Source organism: Heteronotia binoei, chromosome 11 (genome assembly GCF_032191835.1).
Source record: "Heteronotia binoei isolate CCM8104 ecotype False Entrance Well chromosome 11, APGP_CSIRO_Hbin_v1, whole genome shotgun sequence".
NCBI classification, from domain to species: domain Eukaryota; kingdom Metazoa; phylum Chordata; class Lepidosauria; order Squamata; family Gekkonidae; genus Heteronotia; species Heteronotia binoei.
Window position 1 is genome coordinate 43,530,253 of NC_083233.1, and position 26,533 is coordinate 43,556,785.

A 26,533-nucleotide genomic window follows, 5' to 3' on the forward strand; every position below is an offset into this window, starting at 1 on the left:
CAGCTTTAGTTTCTGAAACCAGAAAATCCAAATTCTTATGTAAATTAGTTGGTTTTACCGACAAAGCACCTGTTTTCTGATTCATGTCAGTTACCCTGCTTGCCTCCAGAGAAGATCTTGCAAATATCTAGCCAATGTTTGTCTTTTCTTTTATACACAGTTTAACACCAGTGGGGTTAGGGTTTTTTTTGGGGGGGGGGGGAGGATTTCATAACCACGTGAACTGAGAATATTCTTAAAAGAAGTTACAAGTTGCAGTTCTGCTGCAGCATGTTCAATATCAGAAAATTTTACACTGGACCCCACAAGCAATGGCCAACCAGCCTTAAGGTGCAGATTTGTCATCCCCAGCCATTGGATACAGGCTCCCACCACCTCTGTCCCCAGCTACAGTCATCACCACCACTGCATTGGAAAGCGAGGCAGGCCTTTGACCCCTTGGATTCAAATTAGGAAATGCATTACTTCCAGATGGAGAGCTTTTCCATACATAAGGCAATGCACAAGACAGCAACCACAAGGAAGACAATAAAGTGTGTGCTATGTGAGAATTTCAAAGTCTGTGTATACGTTTCAAACACACATGAATTTATGTAACTAGCAGGTGACTGAAGAGGATGAGAACTCACAGATGTTCTTCAGCTTCTCTTAATCACAGATTTGTTTTTAACATCCACAGGGAAGAATTAATAGGCAAACACATCCATTTCCTAAAAGTATAAATCTCTCCTCACATCACTAGTCTGAATACCTGGAAGACATGAAAGATACCAAGGATGGAATTAATTATGTTAGAGATAGGAGTAGAGAAAAGGTCACTGCAGTCTTTAGATTTGGGGTGATATGTGGCCACATACACCTGCTTTATCCATTTGTTGTGGCACAAGGCCACATTGAACGAAATGCATATAACAGTTTGCTTCCTTACCACAAGAGACCAGGCCAAATGGTTGCTTAACATGGTTGTACTATAATGTTCTATTTTGCATCTAACACACATGCACGAAAGCCCCAAAAGATGAAAAACAATTATCACATGTAATTGTGTATGTGATTTAAAGACAAAACATATGTTTAAAATTAAACACATAAGAAATATTTTAGGTTCCTATAAGAAGACTTTACTGCGTGAAAGAGCACAGTTGCAAGTTGCAATATCCCTCTTGCACAAAGGAGACAGGATCACAGAGTATTTCCAGAAGCCAAGGACCACTTTGGAGAGAAGGAAGGTCCCCCTTGATTCTTAATACTCAGAACCAAACTTGGACAGTGGGAGGGGGGGAGAGAGAGAAGCTCCAAGGCCTTTTAAGGGCACAGTGGCATCGGTTACTATTAACAGGCCATAATTAACCTTTTGCAAAATGGACAGGTTGCTTAAAACATCTCTCAGCAATCCATAAAAGTCTCCCAGTCCAAGGTGCTCAGGAATATCCTCCTTCTTGCCTGCTATGAGTTTAAAGGTAACGTTTCTATCAGGCACAAAATTAGTACAAGAATGAAACATTCCATTAATTGAAGCTGAGAGCCTCAACCCAACTACAGCTAGTCATGGGTTAAAGCCCCAGACAGACATAAACAAGATAGGAATGAATGTATGATCTGAAGAGGAAAGAGAGTAATGGGCTCATGCCTGGTGGACCATACCACCTGTGGCTGCTTCCACAATGGGATATTTCCATTAACGGACAAGCAGGAACCTCCTGAATTAAAGGGGAACATTGACATGTCATGCTCATTCTGAACACAACTCATGGCATCCCCATTGCTTTCCCAATTATTGTGCCCTTACATGGATACAGCCAATGTGTCATCTGTGTCTTCCCATTTTTGTAACATCCAGGTAGTGCATTCCAAGTGTATGTGTAGTCCCACTCTCTCCAAGTTCCAATCAATGTGTGGAGGGTCAGGAAATGACCTGCAGCTGTATGCAGCACTGTCCCCACTATTTAGTTCTACTTTGTTTGAATGTCAGTTGAGGGCATAAGCCAGAGTGAAACCCATTGTGCAAATATGCTGTAATGAACACAGTCTAACCTAGTTTTAACTGGATAGGGGCCAATGAGAGGTAAGAAGGTTGTGATAATGAAGAGATGGGATGCTGGCCATATGCAACGTTTTATAAATAATATGGGGATTACTATTATAGAGGCAGAAACATAGAAACCCAACACAGTGCCCTCTGCCCTGGTTAGCAGCAGTTCTCTAGGGCTGGGTCTCATGCGGGAATTTTTGCTGGTTGCCTCCCTTCTGTAGTGACCCTCCAATTCTCCACATACACTTTTGCTGCTCCTGGGAGGTCCTCCACCCTCCAAGAAAGCATTTCAAGGGCATTTCAGGATACAGCAGGAGAGGGGAGGCAGGGAAGTCAAGCTTCCATGTGCAGAATCCAATGACCTTGTCCAAATTTTGTATAATAAGCACATTACGTAATGTTTTTTTTGTAATGTTTACTAGTCTGCAAAATGCTGCTAATCAGAAGGAGGCCAGAAGCTAAATAGGACAAGACCCATATAAAAATTGGATGTTCTGTAATTATAATGGTTCACCTCCAGATTTTTGCAAAGGGTTCAATGCCCTGGACGGGATATTGTGCTGTTGTAATCAACAATGTATAGATCCTGTCCAAGGTAATGAAACCCCATTCTTTGACCACTGAAAATCTTCTGAGCAAGCCATGCGGCTTCTGAAATTTCATAAGGCATTTACCCACACCTTTTCAAAACATATCTTTCCAGTCACAGAGAGTGAGAAATCCCCCAGTTTTAGGGAATCCTTACCCACCTAAACAATCTCACAATCTTCTTCCACCTAAACATTCATTTCTGAGCAGTTCTAAACCAGCCTATCTGCTTTAAAAATAATTTATTCCTCCTTCCAGGAAAAGGAGGATTTTTTTTTTTTGTGGGAGTATGAGCTATCAGAAGCAAGTCAATATTTACTTACCTCCCCCAGAAGTTAGACTGTGACTCATGTTTTGTAACCTTGCAGAGCCAGAAAGACAAGCTGTGCTGGAATCTGTAGACTCTTGCACAGAAGGAGGACACCTTTCCGGTTGCAAAAGACCAAGCAAAGAACCATATTTCCCATCCGACGTGGATCCATGTGCCATATGCAGGTCAGGTACAGAGGAAGGGTATTCCGAAGGAGAGGTCAAATTGGGATGGCTCACTGAAGGCAAATGCCATAGATCCGAACCCGGGGGAGGAACGCCTTGTAGAATGGAGGGCTGGAAGGGGTCTGTAGCCACAGGAGCCGGAGCATGTAGGTCAGAGCTGGAGAGGTTTAAAGGAGGGGACGTTTGGTATGGTTTAGCCCAAGGAGGTGAGAAATTCCACTGATGGGGAGTCATGTGGCTGTCTGATTAAAAAAAAGATACAGATTCTGTTGAATGTGCTTCAGAGTCCATTGGAAGTGACAGAGGCTCCCAGTGGGGCTTCTGTTTTCTTTTTTCATATTGTTACAGATACACCCTGCCTTTCTTCTGCCACAGACTCATGGTGGCTTACATAGATGGTTTGCCAGAGGTACCCCATCCAAGCACAGACCAAACCCAGAGCCGCTTGGCTTCAGCAAGGGTGCAGCATAGGGTTGCCAAGTCCAATTCAAGAAATATCTGGGGACTTTGGGGGTGGAGCCAGGAGACATTGGGGGTGAAGCCAGGAGCAAGGTTGTGACAAGCATAATTGAACTCCAATGGGAGTTCTGGCCATCACATTTAAAGGGACCGCACGCCTTTTAAATTCCTTCCCTTCACTGGAAATAATGGAAGATAGGGACACCTTCTTTTGTGGTTCATAGAATTGGACTCCATGGTCTAATCTTTTTTTAAACTTGTAGGATATTTGGAGGAGAGGTACTGGATGCTATGCTGAAAATCTGGCACCTCTAACTCACAAAGCAGCCCCTCCCAGAGCCCCAGATAGTCACAGATCAATTCTCCATTATACCCTATTGGTCTCCATAGGGAATAATGGAGTGCCCAGTAGACATTTCCTACCCCCCCCCCCACACACACTTTCTGATGACCCTGAAGCAGAGGGAGGACCTCCAAATCAGGGGATCCCCTGCCCCCACCTGGGAATTGGCAACCCTAGTGCAGCATTCCTTTTCTGTCCCTTTATCCATATTTTTCCAGCCTCTCCTCCAGGATCAGAGCAGTATGCATAGTGTCTCCATGAGCAAGTTACTCTGCGAGCAGGACGGGCCCTGCCACTAGGCAAACTAGGCAATTGCCTACAGCGCCAGCCTTCTGGGGGTGCCAAATTGGGTGCCCCCATGTGACTCAGCGATGTTATCAGTGCAGGCAGGAGCCCCAGAAGTTAGCCTTGCCTAGAGTGCCAGACAGTCTAGGGCTGACTCCGTCTGAGAGTGATATCTGAAGAGCTGCTATGAGCCCAGTGCCATGAGGTCAGACCCAGGCAGGCTCCATCTTAGATTTAAAAAATTAAGACTGCAAGAAGTGTGTTGACAGAATGTCGCCCCAGAATGATGCAATGGGGTTCCTGTGAAAATGAAGCAAGCCCCTCTGTCCCTGAGTTTGTCTTATGACTCCATGAGATCATCCCAGATGTAATGAGCGGCACCTTTTAATGCAATCACACCCTATACTTAAGCATACCTTTCATCAGATAGGAGAATCTAGCCATCTTCCTGAACCCTCAAAATCAGCGTAAGCCCCCAAAACAGGTTCCCCCAAATGGTAGGAAACATGGGATAAATATTCCACATTCCAACCACCATTTTAGGTTAGGGTTTTCCTCCAGACCTGCCTCTGGCATTATGATAATATGCTCACACTTCTGAAGTGGGAAGACAGAGCTTCTGTCATTCCCTGCCTTGCTTCCTCCCTTCCCTCCCATTTCTCTTATGCACCCAATAGCCAGTTAACCTAATCCTACATTGTCTGTGGACAATGTCCCTCGACTGCTCCTATCCTCCCCCTCCAACCTTGTTGTTGCCCCTATCCTGGCCCTATCCCTGTTTTGTCCAGATGCCACAAATTATTCCATGCCATTCCCTTCCTATCTGTCCATTACTTTGCTTCCCTTGGGTGGCAAGCCCTGCTGACTTGGGATTCTCTCTCTCCCTTTCCTTCCTCTAGCTAATTGTCCTTCTCTTCCCCTTTGGAAATATGGGCACACAACTACCTTTTCACCTTTGACTAGCTACCGGAGGCACATACATATGAAACATAATGTAATTACTGTTGCCTTATTTACATTGGGCAAATATCTTTACTACTGCTTGCACCTGAAATGGCCTTTCTTGCCTTTTTTCTCTCTCCAGTTTGTAGTCAATAAAGTTAACATAGTTAAACACAAGTCCCTCCTTTCCTTTCCTGACGAATACCATTCCAACTATTATCCATGTAAACATTGGCTTAGAGATCCTGAAACCCAGGTCTGGCTCATGTGGAAATGGTTACATGTTCTATGAGTAACAAGGGAACGAGTAAACCAAGGTCATCTAGTGAGCAGGGGCTTTGAACATAGCCCTCCCCAACCCTAGTCCAGCCAATACACCGTACTGACTCTCAAACAGAGAAACCAACCAGTGAAACTGTTATTCTTATTCAATACCTTTTTGTCCTAGCATATAACTTCCTCAACTTGCAGAATTCTAATTTTGCTTTTTTATCAAAGGGGGGGCAGAGAGGGCCAGAGGAATAATGGGATTAAGAGAGCAACAACTACTGTCTCCTTTGGGTTTTAGATACCAGCACTGTTTCTAGGCAAGGACCTGACAATCCTAAGATAATTCTTCCACAAAATAACATTTGCAAGTGACAGGAACACTGCAGAATTGCTTCTTCTAGGGTGTAGAAATACAACACAAATGTGTAGGGACGGAAGCACTCCTCACATACCACTGCTCTGTTTCTTCATATCCAGATTGCTAGACAGTTTGCTTACTCTATCGTATGTAAGATGCACTCAGAACAAACACAGATGCATACTACTATTACTTTGCACTATCCCAAGCTCAGCAAACTGCTGGAGCAACTGTTGAAGTCTGATCTATACCTCAGATTAAGTCCAGTTCCTTACGCTGTCAGCAAATTCTGCTCTGGCACTCTACCATTATCCCTGCAGAAGTGACTACATGGTGTTAATGGTTCCAGAATGCAATATGGCAGCCACACCTGATAAAGAAAAAGAGACTCACCATTTTTGAGGACAATGTCCTCACTCTTGTTCTTCCTACTCAAATCCTGTGGGGTTTTAGTAGCACTCAAAGCTCTCGAGAAATGTTCATCTACCACACTATTAATGTCTCCTTGGAAGTAAGTAAATACCACATACTGGGCCCCCCATTCTGTTTTCACTGGCTGTTTGGTTTTGCTCAGCTTTGATGAGCTTTTCTTTTCTTCCATGTCTGGGTACATTTACCTTCACCTAAAAGATGAATATAAAAACAATGTAACAGAAGTAGATTGGGTTGTCAGTTTAAAATGGGGGAACTGAGTCTTATTCATACCTTATATGATACTCTGGGTACATTACTGCAAGTCTAAAATGTGTTTTTCCCAAGATTTTTATACCTCACCTTGCCATTCTAGCAAATATCTAAAACCACTGACAAAAATAGATTTGAATAGGAAAAAAAATCAGTCAGCTAAATTAAAAACAAAACAAATTTAAAAACACAGACCACCTAAAACATTCAAATAGAAGTGAAAAGGGCTGCACTAAAGAACATCAAACATTTAACACCTGGGAACTAAAACAACAAAAAGCAATAATAAAAAAGCACTAAAACACCATCTAATAAGCATCTGGCCCTGTGCAGATGGCAGAAGCAACAAATCAAACCACTTACAGAAAACTCTCTAGGTTCTCAGGAATACTCGATGTGCAGAACAACATGACTGCAGAATGAATCTCCACCCCCCTCCACAAAAATACAGTTTGACAAGGACTGATTACCCCCCAGAAGTGTAAAATGTTGACAACAGTTGAGATCCTGTTAAAGGAACAAATGGGAGGAAGTCAACACGCTCAAACCATCCATTGAGAGCTTAGGGATCTGAGAGGGAGGGCTGCCAAACTCCGGGTGAGGCCAGGTGTTCTCCCAGAATTAGAACAGATTCCCAGGCTACAGAGATCAGTTCCCAAGGAGGACATGGGAACTGTGGAGGGCAGAGTCTATGGCATAACAACCCTGTTGAGCTCCTTGCCCTCCGAAAACTCTGCCCTCCCCACGCCCTGCCCCTGAACTTCCAGTTGTTCTCCAAGCAAGAACTGGCAGTGCTTCCTGAAGCCAGAGGAGACATTTGGCATGTGAGCGAGATTTCCAAATCTTTTCCTCAGATGTGTGATTCTTCGTGAGATGCTAGCATGACAAAGGCTAAAAATCTAAAAAGGAATGGCAGATAAAAGAGTTTCCATAAAGCTAGAACAGGCTTGCCTGAGGAAGTGGACCATAAAGAAATAGACAGGGAAACGACTGGACAAAGACAGGTGGAGGACTTTTCTAAGAACATGGAGCAATTCACAAGCAGGCAGCATGGGGGTTAACTAGGAAAAGCAGAGAAGAGCAAAGAGCATGTAAATGAGTTCTTATTAATATTTACAGTATTTGCATATTGCTACAGAGCTCTGATTTCATAACAGTTTTGCAACATATTAAGGATTTAAAACATAAAAGCATCATAAAAGACAAAACAAAAGTAGCAAACCAGCAACAAAATTGTCTACATCTCATCAGTGTACACCATAGGTACTCATCAGTAAAAAGCCCAGCCTTAACCTGCCTCCAAACAAAAAGCCAAGCAAAGGTGACTCACAATTATCAGGGGGAGGCATGGTGGAAGAGTCCCTCAACACTGGGGCAGCTATTGATAAAGCTATTGTTATTGAAGAGTCCCTTAACACTGGGGCAGTGCTGTTGATGGAGAAGAACCTGGCTTCCATCCAAGAGCAGGATTTTTATCAGCAGATCTTCAGAGTAGGGTTCAGCTAGGAGCAGGTGCTCCTTCAGGTATGTCCAATTCTATTTAAAATGTTTCTCAGCTTTATGTCAGCAAGAAAGCCACTGGATAAGAGGTTATCGAATGTTGCCCAGTGTTCATGCACACCAGCCCCTCAAGAGCTCCCTAGTTTTGCTGCCTGTTGTGTGTGTGTACAAGTAAGAAATTTTCAAAATTCACTGACCAACTCAGCCCCTTCCAAGAAGCTCTCCTAGACTTAAGCAAGACAATTTCTCCTATCATTCTCAACTGCTCTCAACAGCCTGTGCCTCCTAGGAGTGGTCATCTTCATGCATTTTATTGATTGGTGGAGTTCTTTTTCTAGCGACTAATTTACAAAGTTGTATTTTTTCCTGCATACCTTGGAAATTTCTTTAGTATGTAGAAACCCTTATCTTGTCAGCGGGTGGTGTGGCTTAGCTGCTTTCATAAGCAGGCCACCCACTTATTATCAGAGACACTGATGGCAGTAAAAGCCCTAGATTTGATGAGGTGCCTTGAAATGTCCCCATAATCTCTGACTTTTCACACAGAAGATCAAAGCAGTATCAAAGCAGATAACTGATCCATCTAAAACAGCCTCATCTCTGACTAGAAGCGGCTCTCTAAAGTCTCAGGTACTGAAGGTCCTTTTCAAACACCTCCTACCTGAGATCATTTGTCTGGGGATGTTTAAAGTCTGCACCCAAGGCATGATCACACAAAATGTATGGCCTGTCACGAGACCACAGCCTTTCCCTCAAAGCATAGAATTTTTAGATTAACTCTGCTGAACAATTACCTGCTTAACATCATTTAGAATTAGACTATCTTCCATATATAATGACTTCAACAGATTGCTCACTGGCTGCTGCAAGTAGCTCTTATGTCCCTTATGGCTGTCTATTTTTTCTATCTCACTTCCCACCAATCACTCTATCAAAGAACCTTGGCCCCACCATGGTAGAAATTTTAAAAGCTCCATTTTTCAAAAGAAGTACATGTATATGTTTATTTTTTCCATCAAGTCAGTCATAAGGTTTTTGAGGCAATGTGTATATGTAATTGGAATGTTTACTGGTTTTTAAGGTTTTAACTGTTTTAAATGTTTAATTGTTTATATATTTAAAATTGTTTAATTTTTATGTTTGACCAATTTCTGGAAGCCGCCCTGAGCCACTTGTGGGAAGGGCGGGATACAAATCATGAATAAAAAGACACATTCAAAGGTGGTTTGCTGTTGCCTGTTTAGGCATAATTACCCTGGACTTCCTTGGTGGTCTCTCATCCAAGTACTAAAGAGGGCTGACCTGGTTTAGCTTCCAAGATTTGATGAGATCAGGCTAGTCTGGGTAATCCAGCTCAGGGCATGATTCTATGTCTTTGGGCATTCTTATATTTAGAAAGTTTTAAGGACATTAAAAATTACAGAAGTGCAATAGAAAAGCCCTGGCAGGGAGGGTCAGCAGGAAGCATCACATCAAAGACATCTGATGGTCGGCAGGGGAGTAGGGGATTAGGAGAAAACACCAGGTGCCCAAAGTTATTACTAGCATACCAGACAGAGACGGATAATCTGTGGCAGGTAAGGTTGGCAAGCAAGTGTTGGACTGGGGGGGGGGGAGAGCAAATTCTTGATAATTGGTATGGAAACCCTGCATCATACCTAGACTACTCGTGTGTCCCTCTGGTAGTACACATACACTTGTTGAGAGCCGCTGCCCTAGAAGACTTACAAAAAGATCTACTCTGAGTTTTCCTTCCACAGATAAGAGCTACATTTCTGGTGTTCTGTCCCATTCCTAGGATAGAACAAAACTTGTTAACATCTGGGGTAGGAGAAAAGTAGGTCGAGATTGGGTTTTTTGCTACTCAGAAGCAGCTCTCATCTTTTGCAAAAAGTTTGCCAGCCTGTGCTGTGTATGTAAACAGCATTTCTTGGAAGAGACTAAAGACATCGAAGCTTGCTTACCTTAATGTACTGCCTTTTGTTCTATAGTCCCAGAGAATCTTTGCAGCCCTGCACAGCTCATCTTGCAGCCTTCCAGGTCTTTTGTCCCCACACCGATACCCAGTTCTGCAACGATCCCAATGTGAAGCAAGGGCTGAGTGTGATCACACCACTGCTTTCTGTCCCTCCAGCTGTGATCGTACTAGGCGTAGCCTATAGCCGTGCTACCAGGAATGTGTGAAATGCACTCTGACAAGTCAACCAGGTTTGGCGGTTTCAGGAATGAGAATTTTTTTTTTTAGATGATAGCTTTTGGCAACTGTGTACACACAAGTGAATATACTATCTATATTTAAAACCAGCTTCCAGTTTCATCAGAAGCACAGGAACAGGGCCAAAAATTCATTTTCCTCTGCAGAATTATGCCATGCAGATTTTATATGATAAAGGTAACCATTTCTAAGCCTATTTCCAAAGGTAACCATTTCTAAAATCTTCATACAGTTGACCATCAAAGGGCTACGTGCAGTGTTCCATCTAAGCTGAGTTAGTGTGGGCAAGCTCAGTTTTCTTAGTCTCCGGCTTGCACATTTTTGTCCTCGCTCAGGAAAAATGACCCCAGAGCAAACTAATTTATGCAATAGCTCACAACTTTTATGCCAGTAGCTCACAAAGTAGAATTTTTGCTCACAAGACTTCACAACTTAGAGGGAACGTTTCTTTCCTCTGTAGCGCCTGGCTTGTTGCAGCTGCACCATCATCTGGTTCTTTTATATCCAAACATGCAGTTTCTGGGGACTATATAGCTTGAGTCCTTACAGCCACACACAAATCCCTTAACTCCATATCACAAGGTCTAGTCCAACTTCTGCTTTTTCCTCAGAAGCCCTTTCACCCTCTCCAGCAGTCCCTGTAAAGGAGGGTAACCTTCATGGTTCCTCTGACACGTCAGTGGCAGGACTGGGTACATGTTTTTTGAGGGGGGGGCAAAAATTAAAAATGGCACTTTATGGGCCCATAGAATAGAATAGACTCCATACCCAATTTGGCACCTCCCCCTCCAGTGGCACCTGGGGCAACCACCCCCACCCCCTAGATCCAGCCCTGTCCAGTGGACTAAGCACCCTGGGTGTCCAGCAAATGATTAAGACTACAGTCATGGCTGGAAGCAGTTTAGTTTTCAGGCTGTGTCCCTGGTTCTTGAAGATGCACTCCAGGAAAAGGTAAAGCCACTATAATCCAAGGATAATGTCACAACCCCAGGGTAGTTATATGTCTGAGCTCTAGAGTTGACCTGTACTTCATAAACTTTATGTAGGAATTTACTTCAATGTCAATCCACCACTGCCATGCCTATTGCTACTTCTCTGCAAAAAGAGTTTGGTTTCAACAGAGAAGCTACAAGCCACCAGTCTATAAGGGAGCTTTGATTCTCGAAAGCCGATACCGTGAAAACTGGTTGATCTCTAAGGTACTCCTGGCCTCAAATTGGTTTTACAAGCCACTAGAAATTGGGGAATAAACCATTTACACTGGGATATTTCACTTGAAATGAAACATTTATATCCATATATAATTAGAAAATAAATTACCAAAATCAAAAGATCAAAGATTAAAAGTATTTATTAGAATGCTTGTTAGAAATATCTCAGCACAAATCTCTTCCTTAACAATCTTCTGCTGATCTATAAAGAATTTAGCTTATTTTTGTTACTTCAAGGGAATTAACTATTTTTTGTCCTCCTTGGGACCACTTTTGATCAGTTGTGCCTCCTGAGTTCTGTCTTCAAAAGGCAATTTCCACAGCTCAGCTCATGATGAAAGGCCTTTCCACCCACACTGTTTCCTCAGCATTGAATGATTTTGGGACACAAACACACCTAACCCAGGTCAAACAGAGACTCCCTGAAGATATTTCAGGTCAGGAAAAAGATTAAGAGGGAAAGGTTTAAGCCTCTTCTCCACTTCTTCAATCTGTGCTGAGCCTGTGAGCACAAAACTTGCAAAACACATCTGGTCAAGAATCCCTCCCAGGGAAGATGTGAGGATAATGTAATGTACAGTCTGGCCCTGGGACATAGCCCACTGAAATTATAATTTTGCTTTTCTCCCTTTAATTCAACAAGGAATTCTGAAAGAACTGCTTATAATAAAGAAGTTATGCTTTGTTTTACTAGTCAATAAGCTGGACTACTTCTGACAAAAGGGAAAAATGAAAAGAATTTTAGTACTGTTACTAATGTTACTAACATTTAAGAAAGGATGAATGTGTTATTTTTTGTAACAATGAAACTGTCAAACAAAGCTATTCCCATATGAATGATCAGAAGCCCTGAAAGCTTTCCAGATTAAAGCTAAAAAATCCTCAAACTACAGAAATTTGAAATGACTTCAGGGAAAAATTATAGTTCTGACATGGACACGCTGAACGCCTCCAGCAGAAACAAATATGTAGCTTGCTTCCTATAGCAGTTTTCACAAAATCACATGTAAGGCAGGAGACACATTTAATTCAAAATGGAAATCACTACATTGTTAATGGTTTTTCATCTAACTCAATAGGCCAAAGCTGAAGTATTTTATTAAAAGAATTTGTGTTCAAATTAAAAGAATTTGTTTTATACCAAGGACATGAAAAAAATGCAACTAAAGATCCGAAGAGGGTTTTTTTCCCAGAATGGGACAACTGTTTAAGCTCCAGAAATATTTTATTTAAAATGAACTGTCACATTAGTAAAGTTAATAAAATCTAGCACAGCTAAACTTGCACAAAAATATTTGTTTAAATTCTCATCTGCTGTCATCTCATCTACAATGTCCAAGAATGCAATATAGTCTGAGAAAGTCCTGTAAAGGCTTTTACATTCGATATTATTCACACTTTCTACTATACCTTCAGTGGAGATGTGTGTACAATTTGGTCATCTAGGTGAACACAAAATATTATGAAATAATTCCCAATATGATATACTCAAATTCCCAGTTTCCATGTAGGCAGCCACAAATTTCCATAACCAAGCAGTTCAAACGGATGAGAATCATTTTCAAAAGTCTATTAAGATAATTATGAATTTCAAATACAAACAGATAAAAGGAAAAGTTTTTATGTTTATTATAAAAAAAAATGAGTCCTGTTTTACCCAAGCTGCAAACCATGGATCTTCCTGTGGTTAGATACTTCTAAAGAAAAGAGGCAGAGACTGTGATATCCTATTTGAGGAGACATCTAGTTAAGGGCTTTGGACAATAGCTTCAGACATGACATTTTGAAATTCTTGGGACAGCTTAAACTTGCTTCAACTGAATGGCAAATACCTCACAGATCAGCACACTTCCCTATATTTAGGAATCTGTGCAACCATGTCAGGAATCAGTCTCAGTTTTAAGTTTCCTTTAGTCAATCCACCTAATAGAAAGAATAGGCCTTGAACACCATCACCCTTGACAAGTGTCAGAAACCTGTCTACGTTTGAACACAATAATACAAAAAAAAATCACACTTCCACACAAAGCTCTCTGTTCATTTCCAATATGAATTCATCATTTTTTTTAAAAAAAGGATTCATCTTATGTACATGTATTTCCATTTGTTATTGTAGCCTCCCTCAGACTAAACTGACAATTGAGCAAATTAACAGGACTTGAACAACAATAATCTTTATATATAGATCAACACACCTTCAATCTCATGGATCTTCAATTGCAGTACTTCTTCTTTCCCTCCCCCCCCCACCACTTTAGTGCTGACAAGGCATCCTCAGTGCCCTTGTTATTTCTTAAGTGACTATTATCAGGAAAACCGGAAGATATAAGCATGTACTGGTCAACCCAAGGATTTGTAAAGGATTCACACCATTCAGGGAGATTATCAAGTTTGGAGGGAAAGGGTGGGGTGTGGAATTACAGCAAGCACTGAAAAGCATTCATACCTCTGTATTTCTAAAGATCTGGGTGTAATTAATGGGAACTGCAACTCTGTACTTACTCACAATTATGGACTTTGAACACTGACAAGCAAAGATACAACATAAGGTGGCTGGTCAGTTCAGCAGCACTTGTGGCTACTTAGAATGCACACAGCTCAAACGGCAGCCAGACTGGTTTTTTTTTAAAAGATTGTCATTAAATACTGCTTTTAATGAAATACCTCAAAAGCACACATTGATGACATCCTAATAAGGTAATATATGTATTAATCTGAATGCTGCCTGCAATTGCTCTGAAGCGCAGGATAAGGGAGGTCTAAAGATTACCCTAAAGACATGCTTTTACAAATGAGTCCATAGCATTATGTCTCTGCTTCCTCATCACTGCCGGCAATGCTGCTGTCTGTGGACGCTGTGACATCTTCATTAGTATCTTCTCTATTACCTTCTCTCTCAGGTGCTTCTTCCTTCTGATTTTCCTCTGATGCACTGTTATGTTTAGACAGCTGAACTTCTTCAGGCAGTTTGACGCCAGTTTCTGAAGTATCTGCACTCAATGCAGTTTTCGGTGTTGCTGAATTAGGTTCACCTAAAAATGTTTCCCACCCCTTTAGTCTCTCTTCCCTTTCTCTTGCAGTCTCTTCAACCTATATGCATGCAAGATGACAACATTAATAACAATGAAAGCATGGCTTGTTGCTTGCCAATGTAATAACCAATGCTTTAGGTGGAATCTCCTAAAGCTATTTTCATGATTTACCTTTACATTGCAGGAATGCCAAGAAACTCCCCTCTATTCTACATAAACTGCAGTAAATACTTAAATGTTTACTAAACTTGGTATAAAAGGGTGGGTTCTTGTTTTACGTTAGTAGCAACTGCTATAATTCTAGGTATTTGCTTAAAACAGGTTAAGGTTTCAACATTCTTTGTAAACAAAACCTTAAATATTTAATACACGCAAGTATCACCCCAACATGGTCTTCATGCAAATGAGATTTTAAATACTATATTCCACTTTATTGCCCAACTCAAGGCTGCTACTAATCAATGTTCGCTCTAAGCTGCAGTCTTGTGAGCAAAAATTCTACTTTGTGAGCTACTGGCATTAAAATTGTGAGCTACTGCATAAATTATTGTGCTCTGGGGCCATTCTTCCTGAGCTAAGACAAAAATCTGTGAGCTGGAGGCTAAAAATCTGTGAGCTAACTCAGGCTAACTCAGCTTAGAGGGAACACTGCTACTAATCTAGGTGACAATATAGTCAAATAAAAGTTATCACAATTCAAAACAATGTCAAGCAAACAAAATAGATGTCTAGTGGCACCTTAAAGACTAAAAAAATTTACTCCAGCATCAGCTTCTCCTCACTTTATCAGATGCAAGAAGTGCACCTGATAAAGTGAGCTCCAACTCATGAACACTTATGCTGAGCTAAACCCTGTTAATCTCTAATATGCCAGTGGACTCCCTCTTTATTTTGCTGTTATGCAGTTTCCATCTGGAATTATCAGATCAGAAAAAAAAATCTCTCAACAGCACATTATTCCCCAGAAGTTAAAGAAAACGTGTTTTACTTTTTGTTGTTGTTGTTACAAGGGTCAAGGGAATGCTCTGCCCATCTCTTCAGGTAGCTCACTGAAAAGAAGCAGGGTTGCCACAGAAAAAGCCCCACTCCTTTTCACTGCAGAGAAAGGCATACATAAATCTAGTTTTCATTACTACGAAGCGAAACTTCAAAATATGATAGTAATGGATCCTTTGGAAACACGTGATTAAGCGTGTCAGTTAAGGTGTAACATCTTTGCAAGTCTCTCTCTTGATTTTCGACACTTGGGGACCATAGTTTTTGTTTCAAGCCATCTTGTTACAAAGAATGCAGCACTATTTATAAAATTCCGAAAATTCAACTCCCATTTCATTCACTGCATATAGTTGCCGCTTTCAAAAAATCTTGTAAAATCAAAGTAAGACTTGCCTGGTAATCTGTTACACCATCCCATGATTCAACACACAGCTGACGTCCACCAAACCATCGCCCATGGAGTGCCTGTTTACACACATCAGCTTCTTCCACCTCTTTAAAGGACACAGATGCAACGCCATCCGGGTGTCTCTATAAAAATGAAACCAGATACTGTCAAATTCATAACAGGCTTTCTAACTACATGAAAAACTGATTTTCTGATGAGCAAACAGAAGCCCACAAAGATACACATGAGCCATCTTCAGCTGTTCGAAGCAAAGTCAAAACAACAATGCTTCATTTTAATTTGTATCTCTCAATATTTGGAACTTGCATGGCAACTTTTGATTGTTTTCAAATAACTTTCTCAAAGACAAATATATTTTATATAAAATATTAATATGAAGCATAATTTTAAAACATTTGGTGTATATAGACTGCAGTCATATATACCTACATCAAATATAATGAGTTTCTTTACTTGTCCAAACTTTTCACATTCAGTCCGAAGATCTTCTCTTATCTCATTTAGAACTAACGGGTCCTCCTGCAAAGAATGAGACAACATGTGTAAGAAGATGCTTTAAAAGAATTTTGTCAACACTGATTCAGAAACCAGAATTTCAATGTGCTGGTCATAACAACCTGAAAGGCTAAATTACATGCTGAGAATAAATCAAAATCCATTTGAACCTTTACTGAGATTGGAAAAAGGGAAACATGGAGCTGAGCCTTTGAAAGTAGTAAACATTTGGTTTAAATTAATGGGCTCCAAGAATAGCTAGCATCTTACTAGCATCAATTAAAAAGAAATCCCAAGAAGTGCAAATCAAGGATAAAGCATAAACAGGTTGGGGAAGGGAGAATCCTTTCAAATATTAGGATCAAAAGTTGGGCATTTAAAAAGTCAAGTTACAGAAGTCAGTTTAGGGAACTGGTATAATCATCTCTAATACCATATAACAATAATCAATTCATGCTAGATTCTACATTAACATTTTGCATGCACAGGCATTTAAAAGAAAAGACAGCCTATGGAGCGCCTGCCCACATCAATGGAATATTTGTCCCCTTTCCCCCAGTGTGCAGGGATGCATATTGTTTGAAACAATCCAAAGATTGATTTTTCCCAGGCAGGAATTGCCTATTCATAGACCAATACAATAATGCAGCAGTTTCACCAAAGCTTCTCATTAGGAAGATTTTACTTTGGACCTTATTACCTATATTACAACTCAGTGAGAGAGGGTGCACATTCCTACCTCAAAATCTTTTGGATGGAACATATTTCTGATAATGATAACACGTTCGTGCCGCAGTCTATTCTCGCCCTCTTTCTTCTCTGGCCTCCAATCCAGCTGTCTAATGAAATAAGACAATAGTAAGAGATTGTGGCAGGTAATAATTCAGTCTCTCTTTAAAATACAGCATCAGTACTGACAGTTATTTTTCCAACAAATCTGAAAGGTGAGGAGGAGCAATGACTCAGAGGTAGAACACATACTTTGTAAACAGAAGACTATATGTTCAATTCCAAGCATCTGTCAGTTAAAAGATCTCAGGTAACAGCTGTTGGGAAAGGTCTTTCTCTGCCTGAGACCTTAGTGAAAGTATTAGACTAGGATCTGTGGGAACCAGGTTCAAATCCCCACTGCCTGATGAAGCTCTCAGGATGATCTTGGGTCAGTCACTCCCTCTTGCTGCCTAACCTACTTCAGAGGGTTGTTGAAGGTAAAGTGAAGGAAGAGAGACTGCCATACACTGCACTGAGCTCCTTGCAGGATGGGTGGGATAAAAATGTAAATAAATAAATACACTGCTAACAGTCAGAGTAGATAATACTAAGCTAGACGGACCAATGGTTCAACTTAGTATATGACAGCTGTATATGTTATTTATAAATCTATACAAATTGTCTCTTATCATACTTACAACTTAGAAACCAGCAGGTAAAATTTGCATTGCATTTTTAGGTCAAAGCAAGAAATAAGAGTTCAAAAAATACCAGCCACCTGCACACAGCTGATTGTGTGCTCAGTACTATTCAGAACTTTAGACATATTAACAAAAAGATATGTGAAGAAGCAAAATGTCAAGTACACTGGGCAGTTCAAAAATATTTTTCATGTTCTTTCACAAGGCATATTTTTCTAGACTTCAAGTTCTTTAGCTTATATATTTACATACACAGCCTCAAACAGCTAGTGTCATTTACAGAAACAGTCACCCACTTTTGTTGTTGAGACAGCTTTTTCTTGTAGTCTTTGCATTTCTTCTTCTTTTTGCTGGCATCATACTCCCCCTTGAGTTGAAACTGTGCAACCTCTACATGCAATTTGTAGCCTCTAATCTCATTTTCATCCAGAAGTTTCAGCGCAAGTTCAACAGACTCTCTCTATTAAAGGAAAGAAGGGATTCAGAGGTCAGGATTTTATTTTCCATCTAAATCTGAAGCTTGCATCATCCCCCCCTGCAAAAAAAAGTGTTAAGAGGTATAATTTTTTAAAAAATGCCAGCAGGGTAGCCATCTTAATTTGATGCAGCCCAAACAAAATTTTTTTCAAGATTACAACTGACTTCATTAAACACACATAGCATTATTCTCACTCAGCAAATATACATATATACACACAAAGATTCAAATAAAACTAGGACTATGGGGAGATATGAACTTTATTACCAAATGAGGTCAGAAGGTTGAACAATCAAAGAGTGAATTATCCCATCAGACTGGATGGGGAGTAGCCCCAACAGGTGATCAATTGAGAAAGCAAGGTGAACAGTGTACATAAGCCACATGCACATATTTTAATGAAAACATCTTTTTATAATCCCTCCCACAACTGTTTAAAATGAGTCTGTTTTTCGCATGTCAGAATGCTTTCAACCATAATTCATACAACACAGAAGTACTAAGCCCCGCTTAAAATTAAGCTCAGTAAGTTAAATCAGTGGTGGAAGAAAAATACCTATGTCATAAAAAGCCACCTTAATATTCCAGTGTCTACTCAAGCTAAAGCAATCATTAAAATGGGGGCGGGGGAAGACATAGGAAAAGATTTATATCAACCAATATCCTAAGTATCACCATGAAATAATTCCAATATACAACTGACCTTTAGGTAACAACAGAGCCCATCTCCTTTAAGATTCCCCTCTTTGTCCTTGTAAAGCTTAATTTTAGGTTCTTCTGTCTGAGGATCACGCATAATGATTCCACATTTTGACATAACCTGAACAAATTCATCTTTTGTAATATCTGGCGGTAAACCTGTACAGTAAATTAAATCAAATGCAAATAGTTGTTATTAACACTATATTAACACTAGCTGTCCAACCAGCATTAATTTTCATAGAAAAACTGGATTCTAACTTGTCACATATAATACATAACTTTGTTATAGCTCTGCATTTGCTTTGGGGCCCAGAGTAAAAATGGAAGCTGCCAAAATACTAGTTCTCTGGTCACAGTAGAAGACAATCAAACGTGGTCTTCTTGCAGTTATGACAACTGCAGATAGCTCTCCATGCACTATAATTCCTGTCAACTGAAACTCATGCCCTGAACAGCGAAATCTTCAACCCCTGGCACAAGCCACAACTTGTGGTTTTGAGCATGCATACCAACCCTAATGCAGAAGCTGGTCACTGCAGGGAGTCATAAATGACAGCAGGCACCTGTTACTTGTATGATACAGTGAGGCAAAAGAGACAGCATACTTGACTCAGCTTGGCCTTTCTAGCGCTGCAGTCTGACAATACTAACCCACAGCAAGAAAGCCTTACAGAATGAGCCAATGGGAAACTACCAGATTTGAGAATATACCAATTGAGCTTCCATACAATCAGGATCAGGCAGGAAGAGGGCAGAAGGTCCACTGAGGAAAAAGGGCAGGCCACAAGTTAAAAACCATCCTCTTGTTCTTGTGACACAAAAAGGCTTGCTGGTACAATTTGCAAGTGGAGTGGACAAGAGCTAGCTTCAGACAATTTTCTGACTATTACTGGTACTACTTCTAAAGCTCAGCAGTAATCACTGATATTCAGTTAGGACTTGCTCTCCGTTTCAGTCAACAGAAAAACCAAATGGAGGAGGGTCGAAAGAGAACACAAACACACAAAATACATGATACGTCACTCACTGTTGCCCAAAATTATGCAATTATGTTATATACTTTAAAATATTATGTTCTTTATGTGCTCAGCTGTTTTTTATTTCCAATCATGCTTTTCTGTATTTTTTATCTCTGTTTCAGACAAGTACATTTTGTTAAAAGCTCAAAATAGTTTGAAAAAGCTCAAAATAGCAGAAAAAATTGAATTAATGCAAATGTTTTACATAATTAGATGCCAAAGAGAAGTCATAATAGTCAAATGCAACCACATTACCAAACATCAAGCTGCCAAAATGCCTGGCATTCCTAGTAACATACATTCTCTAACACAAATTAGACAATTTGTAAATATTAACAAGCTGCTACATACCTGTTACATATATATTTGTATTTTTTTGTTCTTCAACGTGAAACCATCCTAAAGGTGAGAGAATGAGTAAAATTAGTGGTGTTCTAAACAAACACAATAGCCATTGATACCAAAATTCACATTTATCAAGCTTTAACTGAGTTCACATATAACCAACATTGTCTAATTAGATTCTTTTACATTAGACTTTTAGAACCTAATAAAGTAATCATTTTTGAATAGTTACAAGAATGATCAGCATAAATCCTATTTTGCCACTGTTACTGAAGCTGATATTGTCCAGCTCAGTAGAAATATACATTTCTTCTTGATCAAGCCATGCACACTGGAGCCTCTTGCCTGCTTCAGGTTTTCTTTTCTCTCCTTTCTGTTTAGGTTCTGTTTGTTGTGACACTTTTTGCTCTACCGGCTGCTGAACTCCAGCCATCTTTGAATCCACAGGTGGTTTAATTTCAGTCTTTGTAACAGATGCAGATGAGTTATCTGAACTGTCAGTTGGGAGGCCATAGTTAGCATGATATGTTGCCAGGAAGTCTTCAGTCACCTAAAAGACAAATTAACAGAATATTAGTCTACAGGCAGAATCAGTCTGAATTACTATTGCTACTGTTTGGGTAAGCCAGAGGTCTTCAGTATTTCCAAAGCCAGAATCTACTGAGGCACAAATAAGTGTTAAATCATACAGCGCAAAGCGGAAGAGGCAGGTTATCAACCCACCAATGCTAAGACTAGGACTAGGGGCATGTTAGGCAAAGCTCCCCTGGCCTCCCCTGAAGGTTTAATGTGAGCAGTTACAGGTCAGTCCATCCTGCAGGTATTACTAATCAATTTCTTGGCCTGCACACTTCTTATCTTCAGGGCCAGAGATGGGAGTGTGGTGATTAGCTTTTCACAAGAACTTGTGTAATGGGAGGGAGAGAACCAGGGGTAAAGATGTAATCTTCTACAGGCTTCTCCTGAAAATGTGTCTTGATCGGATGTCATCCTCACTTCATGCTGCTGGGCCCAAAAACTATAAATGAACTAAGGCCCTGAAGAAGAGAGAGCGACTAGCTGGGATTTTGACAGATTGGAGGCCTGAACTATGAACTGTAATTGCTACCATGCTGCGAACACCTTTGACTTTTGAATTTAAGTTTTCTGCCATCTAATGCAAGTTCTAAAAAATGTTAGATAGTTACCGTAAGCTAGTTTCATTCTTTTCTTGCTGCATGATTTTAGAGTAATGTGTTTGTTGTATAATAAATTGTCATATTAACAGAAATTGAAACAAATTTTACAGATTTTCTTAAACAGCAGTCTGATTAAACAGCAGTCTAATTACTCGTGTACAATTGCCCTGGGGACCCATGGGATTCGGCCTGGAACTCCATGACAGGGCAGCAGACAAAAGTCAGGGGCAGGAAACACAAGCTGAGCACCACAAGTCAAGTGTCAGAACTATGTAGGAATAATCTCCAACACCAAGTGATCACACCTCACTGCCCTGCTGCTCTCCTCATGTAGAGAGAGACATAAAACATAGCACACTTGGTCTCTATATACATACACTAGCAACAGGCTTTTCCAAAAGGCAAAAAGGTAGGTTTGCAGGGGCTCCGGAATCCATATGAAGGTCTGAAGACCTCCAGCCTGAGCCCAAAATACCTCTGAAAGAAAATTATTAAATTCTTGTTCCCGCCTTTCATCAAAGAGCTAAAAGAAGTGTACATCAATTGCCCCACTTTACCCTCACCACATCCTTGAAAGGTAGGTTAGAGAAAGAGAATAACCAGCCAAAGGCACCCAGGGAGCTCTGTGACTGAATGAGAATTTGGACCCAGGTTTTCCCAATACTAACTTGACTCATTATAACACACCACATTGTCTCTAAACTAATGACAATCAAATCACAATGTTGCATTATTAATATTCCAGGAGAATATCTTACTTACAGAGCACTACAACTGATAGGTGAAAAAAGAGTACTACAGCAAATTATGCTTACAAAATTTATAGACAAATTTAGTTTATAACACAACATGAACACAAATTTTAAAAGGAGGATTCAATCAGATCACAGAGTCCTGTTGTTTGTCATTAACAATAGAACAACCAATTCAGAAGGTGCTGTTTCAAATCCTTTCAGAAATATAAATCTCAGGTAATAGATGCAGAAAAAGATCTTTTTCTGCCTAAATTCTGGAGAGCTACTGCTAGTCAGATGGACCAATGGTCTGACTTGCTAGAAGGCAGTTTTATACATAGGAACTAATGTAGCATCAAATCTAAGATTTGGAAGGGGCTGTATACAGAAGAAGAAGATGATGAAGATACTGGATTTATATCCCACCCTCCACTCCGAAGAGTCTCAGAGCAGCTCACAATCTCCTTTACCTTCCTCCCCCACAACAGACACCCTGTGAGGTGGGTGGGTCTGGAGGGCTCTCTCAGCAGCTGCCCTTTCAAGGACAACCTCTGCCAGAGCTATGGCTGACCCAAGGCCATGCTAGCAGGTGCAAGTGGAGGAGTGGGGAATCAAACCCGGTTCTCCCAGATAAGAGTCCGCACACTTAACCACTACACCAAACTGGCTCTCCAGTATACAAATCTCACCTGAGCTATAAAACTTCTTAGCTGGCAGCAGACAAACCACCAATCCTGCAAACCCTCCACATGCACACACCCAAGCAACACAGGACTAAAAAAGTAACATACTTTACCTATCCCTAAGCTAGCTATATGAAACAATTTGAAGTACTACAGAAATATTATTATAGGCCTGTAAATAATCACTGACCTAGTAACCTGTAGCAAGAAAAACTGCCTCTAAGGACACTGTTATAGACTGTAAGAGCTGATTTTCCCCTTCTTCCTCTTTTTAGATTCCCAACCAATGTGCCACAAAATGTTTAATATATACATAAGTGGGAAGACAATACTGAGTTTAAAAAGGGAAAGGCCAATTTTCAGGGGCAGACGTCCTGCTTTGCATGACAGTGGTTTAAGTTTGGATCCCTGCTATCTCCAGCTAATGGATCTGAGTACCAAGCATTAGAAAAAGCCTTTTATGTACAAGGCACATTAATATGTTCTTCAGCAAATCACTATAAGCACAATATTCTAGTTTAATCAGAAAGGCCTTAGCTCAGAGCACGTGCTTTGCATGCAGAAGCTCCCCAGATCCTTTTAACTGATTCTAGGGACTTCAGGCAGGAGCCAGGAAGAACTTTCTTAGCCTGACACCCTGGACAGCTACTTCTGTCAAAGGCAACAAGTTGTGCCATTAAAATAAAAGAACTTGGAGACATAACAATGAGGAAAAGGAAAGGTCCCCCCAGTCGTTTCCGTCTCTGGGGTGACGTTGCTTTCACAACGTTTACAACGGCAGACTTTTTACAGGGTGGTTTGCCATTGCCTTCCCCAGTCATCTACACTGGGTACTCATTTTACCGACCTCAGAAGGATGGAAGGCTGAGTCAACCTCGAGCCGGCTACCTGAAAACCCAGCTTCCGCCGGGGATCGAACTCAGGTCGTGAGCAGAGCTTTAACACTTTGCGCCACAGGGCTCTTATAAATTTTTGAGCTGGCTACCAGAAAATTTGTCAAGGTCTGCACTAATCCTCATTCCCATCAAGGTGGGCACCACTGTATTTTAATACAACTCATTTCTGTTAGGCAAAATCAAAGGAAAGAAAAAACAACAACCCATGGCCTTGAACCCTTATCTCTGCAAGACCACTTCTCTCCCTACAATCCTCCATGACAGCTTTGTTCAAGGAGGGCCTTTTGCAGGTGCCAATCCACAAGTGGGCAAAATCAACAATGGCCTGTACATGGGCTTTCTCCACTGGGGCCCCCACTTCATGGAATGGCCTGCCTGAGGTCAGGAAAGCTGTGGTCAGTAATTCTGGGGATAGTCTGCTGTGGGTTGCATCCTATTGTGTCATTTCCCATCATTTAATATGTCATCATTTTAACACTTATGCTTTGCTTCAGTTCTGTTTTTTAGATTTCTGGTTGGCTTTACAACTCAAAGCCTGTTTCATCACTGACTGAGTGTCCCATCTTGTTGACTGTTCTGATTCACTCAGTGTAGTCCGTCTTGAGCCCCAGAGAGAAAGGCAGATTATTAATAACGTTAAGTAAATAAAATAATCTATATACATAGCAGCTGCAAATTATTATACTACTTCTAATGTTATCAGACATACAAAGCACTTTAATATAGTGTCCATATTACGACCCCACCTATAAATCCACTCTGGATGGACCCAAGGGAGGGACCTTCTCTTCCCCTCCCATCGCACGACGTCAGAGAGCTCTGGCCCCGCCCCTCCCTCACCTTAGGGAACCAGGCCTTCTTGTCGCGGTCCCACTCGTACTGGGTCCCGTCTGCTGGATCTGTGTAAGTGAAGGGATCACCCTCCCCTTCAGCTTCCTTTTTTCCATAGAGCTCCTGGAGCCGCAACTGCTGATAGAACTCCTCGTTACCGTCCGCGCTCATGATGCCGTCCCCGCAAGTCCCTGCAGCCCGGCTCCAAAGCAGTGCCTCAGCACCGCCGCCACTAGCAGGCCGCTCCGCTCCGCCCCTCCACGATTTCGCCAGAGCGCATGCGTGAACCACCGACTACAGCGCCGGCGCGGCCCCAGGAATTCAGCCAGCCCCTTTTGCCTTTCTCTGAGGAAAACGGGATGGCCTCGTAGCTTTCTAGCGCCTTTCAGACGTCATCGTTAAACACAAAAAAGTACTGAAACCAAACGAGCTACCCTCCCCCCGTGAGGGAATGCTGCCGGCAGTTAGCACGAAGATAAATATTTTGCGCATGCTCGGAAACGGTTTGAGCGAAGCGACCCAATCTGCGCATGCTCGGAATCGTTCTCCGTTTAAGGCTCGTCAGGTGCGTCTTTGATTCCTGACCGGTGGCAGCTTCGGCGTTAATAACATGTTCCAAATTGGAACTTCCATTTGTTTCAAAATAGGGATGTCCTCTCTGGCCAAAGGTTTGGGAAGACGCTTCCTTCTTTACTCCTATCAACACGTAAATTATTACGCAAGAGCGGAAGTCACTATATTCGGGAAGGAAGAGAAAGCGGGAACAAATGAGGAAGATAATGGTACCACGTGCAACTTCAAAATCGTGACAGCCAATAAACAACCAGTTAGGCGAGCCGGTGAAAGGCTTGTCGCCCACTTCTCCCGGTGAAGAGGCTTAATACGCATGCATGTCTAGAAGGAGGAGTTTTTGTTTGCTTGCATATTTCTTATCTTTTTAAGGTCTCTCTTTTTTTACCAGCGATATTTTAGACTTTTTCAACTACAACGTTATAGGAAGACTTCTCGAGATTTAGTTCACGTTATTCTCAAGATTGTGAGAAATTCAGCCAGTACCTTCCCACCCTTAATTTAGACCCATTATTGGGAGTCCTCCTTTCTGCTCCTAACAGGAACAGCTTCCTGGCTTGCTCTGACAGCCCTTCAAATACTTAAAGAGAACGATAATGTCACCCCTCAGCCTCCTGTTCACCAGACCGAACATTCCGGAATCCCTCAGCCTTCCTCATAGGGCTTGGTCTCCAGGCCCCTGATCATCCTTGTCACTCTCCTCTGCACCTGCTGCATTCTGTCCACACCCTTGAAGTGAGACCTCCAGAACTGCACATAATAGTCCAGGTGCAGAATGACCAACACAGTGTACAGCAGAACTATGATATCTTGTAATTTGGATGTTACGTCTGTGTAGATGCACCCCAAGATGGCATTCTTTTTTTTGTTGCTGCATCACACTGGCTGCTCATATTTAACTTATGGTCCACCCGTACCCAAAGATCTTGTTCACACACACCGCTATCCAGAAGTATCCCCCATCTAGTATGCATGTTTCTCATTTTTGTTAGCCAGATGTAGATCTTGGCACTTATCCTTGTTAAATTGCATCTTGTTCACTTCTGACCACTTTTTCAGCGTATTCAAGTCTTGTGGAATTCTATATCTTCTGGTGTGTTCACTGCTCCCGCCAATTTGGTATCATATGCAAATTTAATGAGTAGCTCCTCCACACCATCATCTTTTAAAAACTAATCAAATATTTTAAATTACACTGACTTTCTGTATTTAAGCTCTTAACCAATTAAATATGTTATCTTTTTACCAGTGAGGGTGCTAATCTTCAGATAGGGCCTTGAGGTCTAACAATTACAGTTGATCTCTAGACTACAGAGATCAGTTCCCCCTTAAAGAAAATGGCCACTTCAGAGGACAGACTATGGAATACCA

The 26,533-nt window shown here is 41.2% G+C and overlaps 2 protein-coding genes across 2 annotated transcripts; both read right to left on the reverse strand.

Annotated features, from left to right (window-relative positions):
- Positions 1-367: 367 nt before the first annotated feature.
- VGLL1 (vestigial like family member 1) lies at positions 368-10,195 on the reverse strand. The gene is made up of 4 exons (XM_060249410.1): positions 9,921-10,195; positions 6,166-6,395; positions 2,944-3,357; positions 368-751 (listed from the first exon to the last, which is right to left on the reverse strand). Exons 2-4 carry the CDS (start codon positions 6,383-6,385, stop codon positions 711-713), a joined length of 675 nt encoding a protein of 224 aa, XP_060105393.1. The 5' UTR covers positions 6,386-6,395; positions 9,921-10,195; the 3' UTR covers positions 368-710.
- Positions 10,196-12,588: 2,393 nt separating this feature from the next.
- On the reverse strand, positions 12,589-25,117 carry HTATSF1 (HIV-1 Tat specific factor 1). Its single transcript, XM_060249213.1, has 9 exons — positions 24,602-25,117; positions 20,616-20,820; positions 20,277-20,324; positions 18,908-19,062; positions 18,023-18,186; positions 17,054-17,153; positions 16,249-16,338; positions 15,804-15,941; positions 12,589-14,472 (listed from the first exon to the last, which is right to left on the reverse strand). The coding sequence occupies exons 1-9, from the start codon at positions 24,761-24,763 to the stop codon at positions 14,188-14,190; spliced, it is 1,347 nt and encodes a 448-aa protein (XP_060105196.1). The 5' UTR covers positions 24,764-25,117; the 3' UTR covers positions 12,589-14,187.
- Between the last annotated feature and the right edge of the window lie 1,416 nt (positions 25,118-26,533).

Bases quoted from the DNA above. Each gene is read 5' to 3' on its own strand.
- HTATSF1 (XM_060249213.1), bottom strand. From the start codon at position 24,763: ATGAGCGCGGACGGTAACGAGGAGTTCTATCAGCAGTTGCGGCTCCAG. The intron at 20,821-24,601 runs GTGAGGGAGGGG...TTTGTCTTTTAG, and splicing joins AGAAGGCCTGGTTCCCTAAG to GTGACTGAAGACTTCCTGGC. The intron at 18,187-18,907 runs GTCAGTTGTATA...TTCCTTTAATAG, and splicing joins GGCTCTGTTGTTACCTAAAG to AGAGAGTCTGTTGAACTTGC.
- VGLL1 (XM_060249410.1), bottom strand. From the start codon at position 6,385: ATGTACCCAGACATGGAAGAAAAGAAAAGCTCATCAAAGCTGAGCAAA. The intron at 3,358-6,165 runs GTGAGTCTCTTT...TTTTTTAATCAG, and splicing joins GGACATTGTCCTCAAAAATG to ACAGCCACATGACTCCCCAT. The intron at 752-2,943 runs GTAAGTAAATAT...CATGTCTTCCAG, and splicing joins CAGTCTAACTTCTGGGGGAG to GTATTCAGACTAGTGATGTG.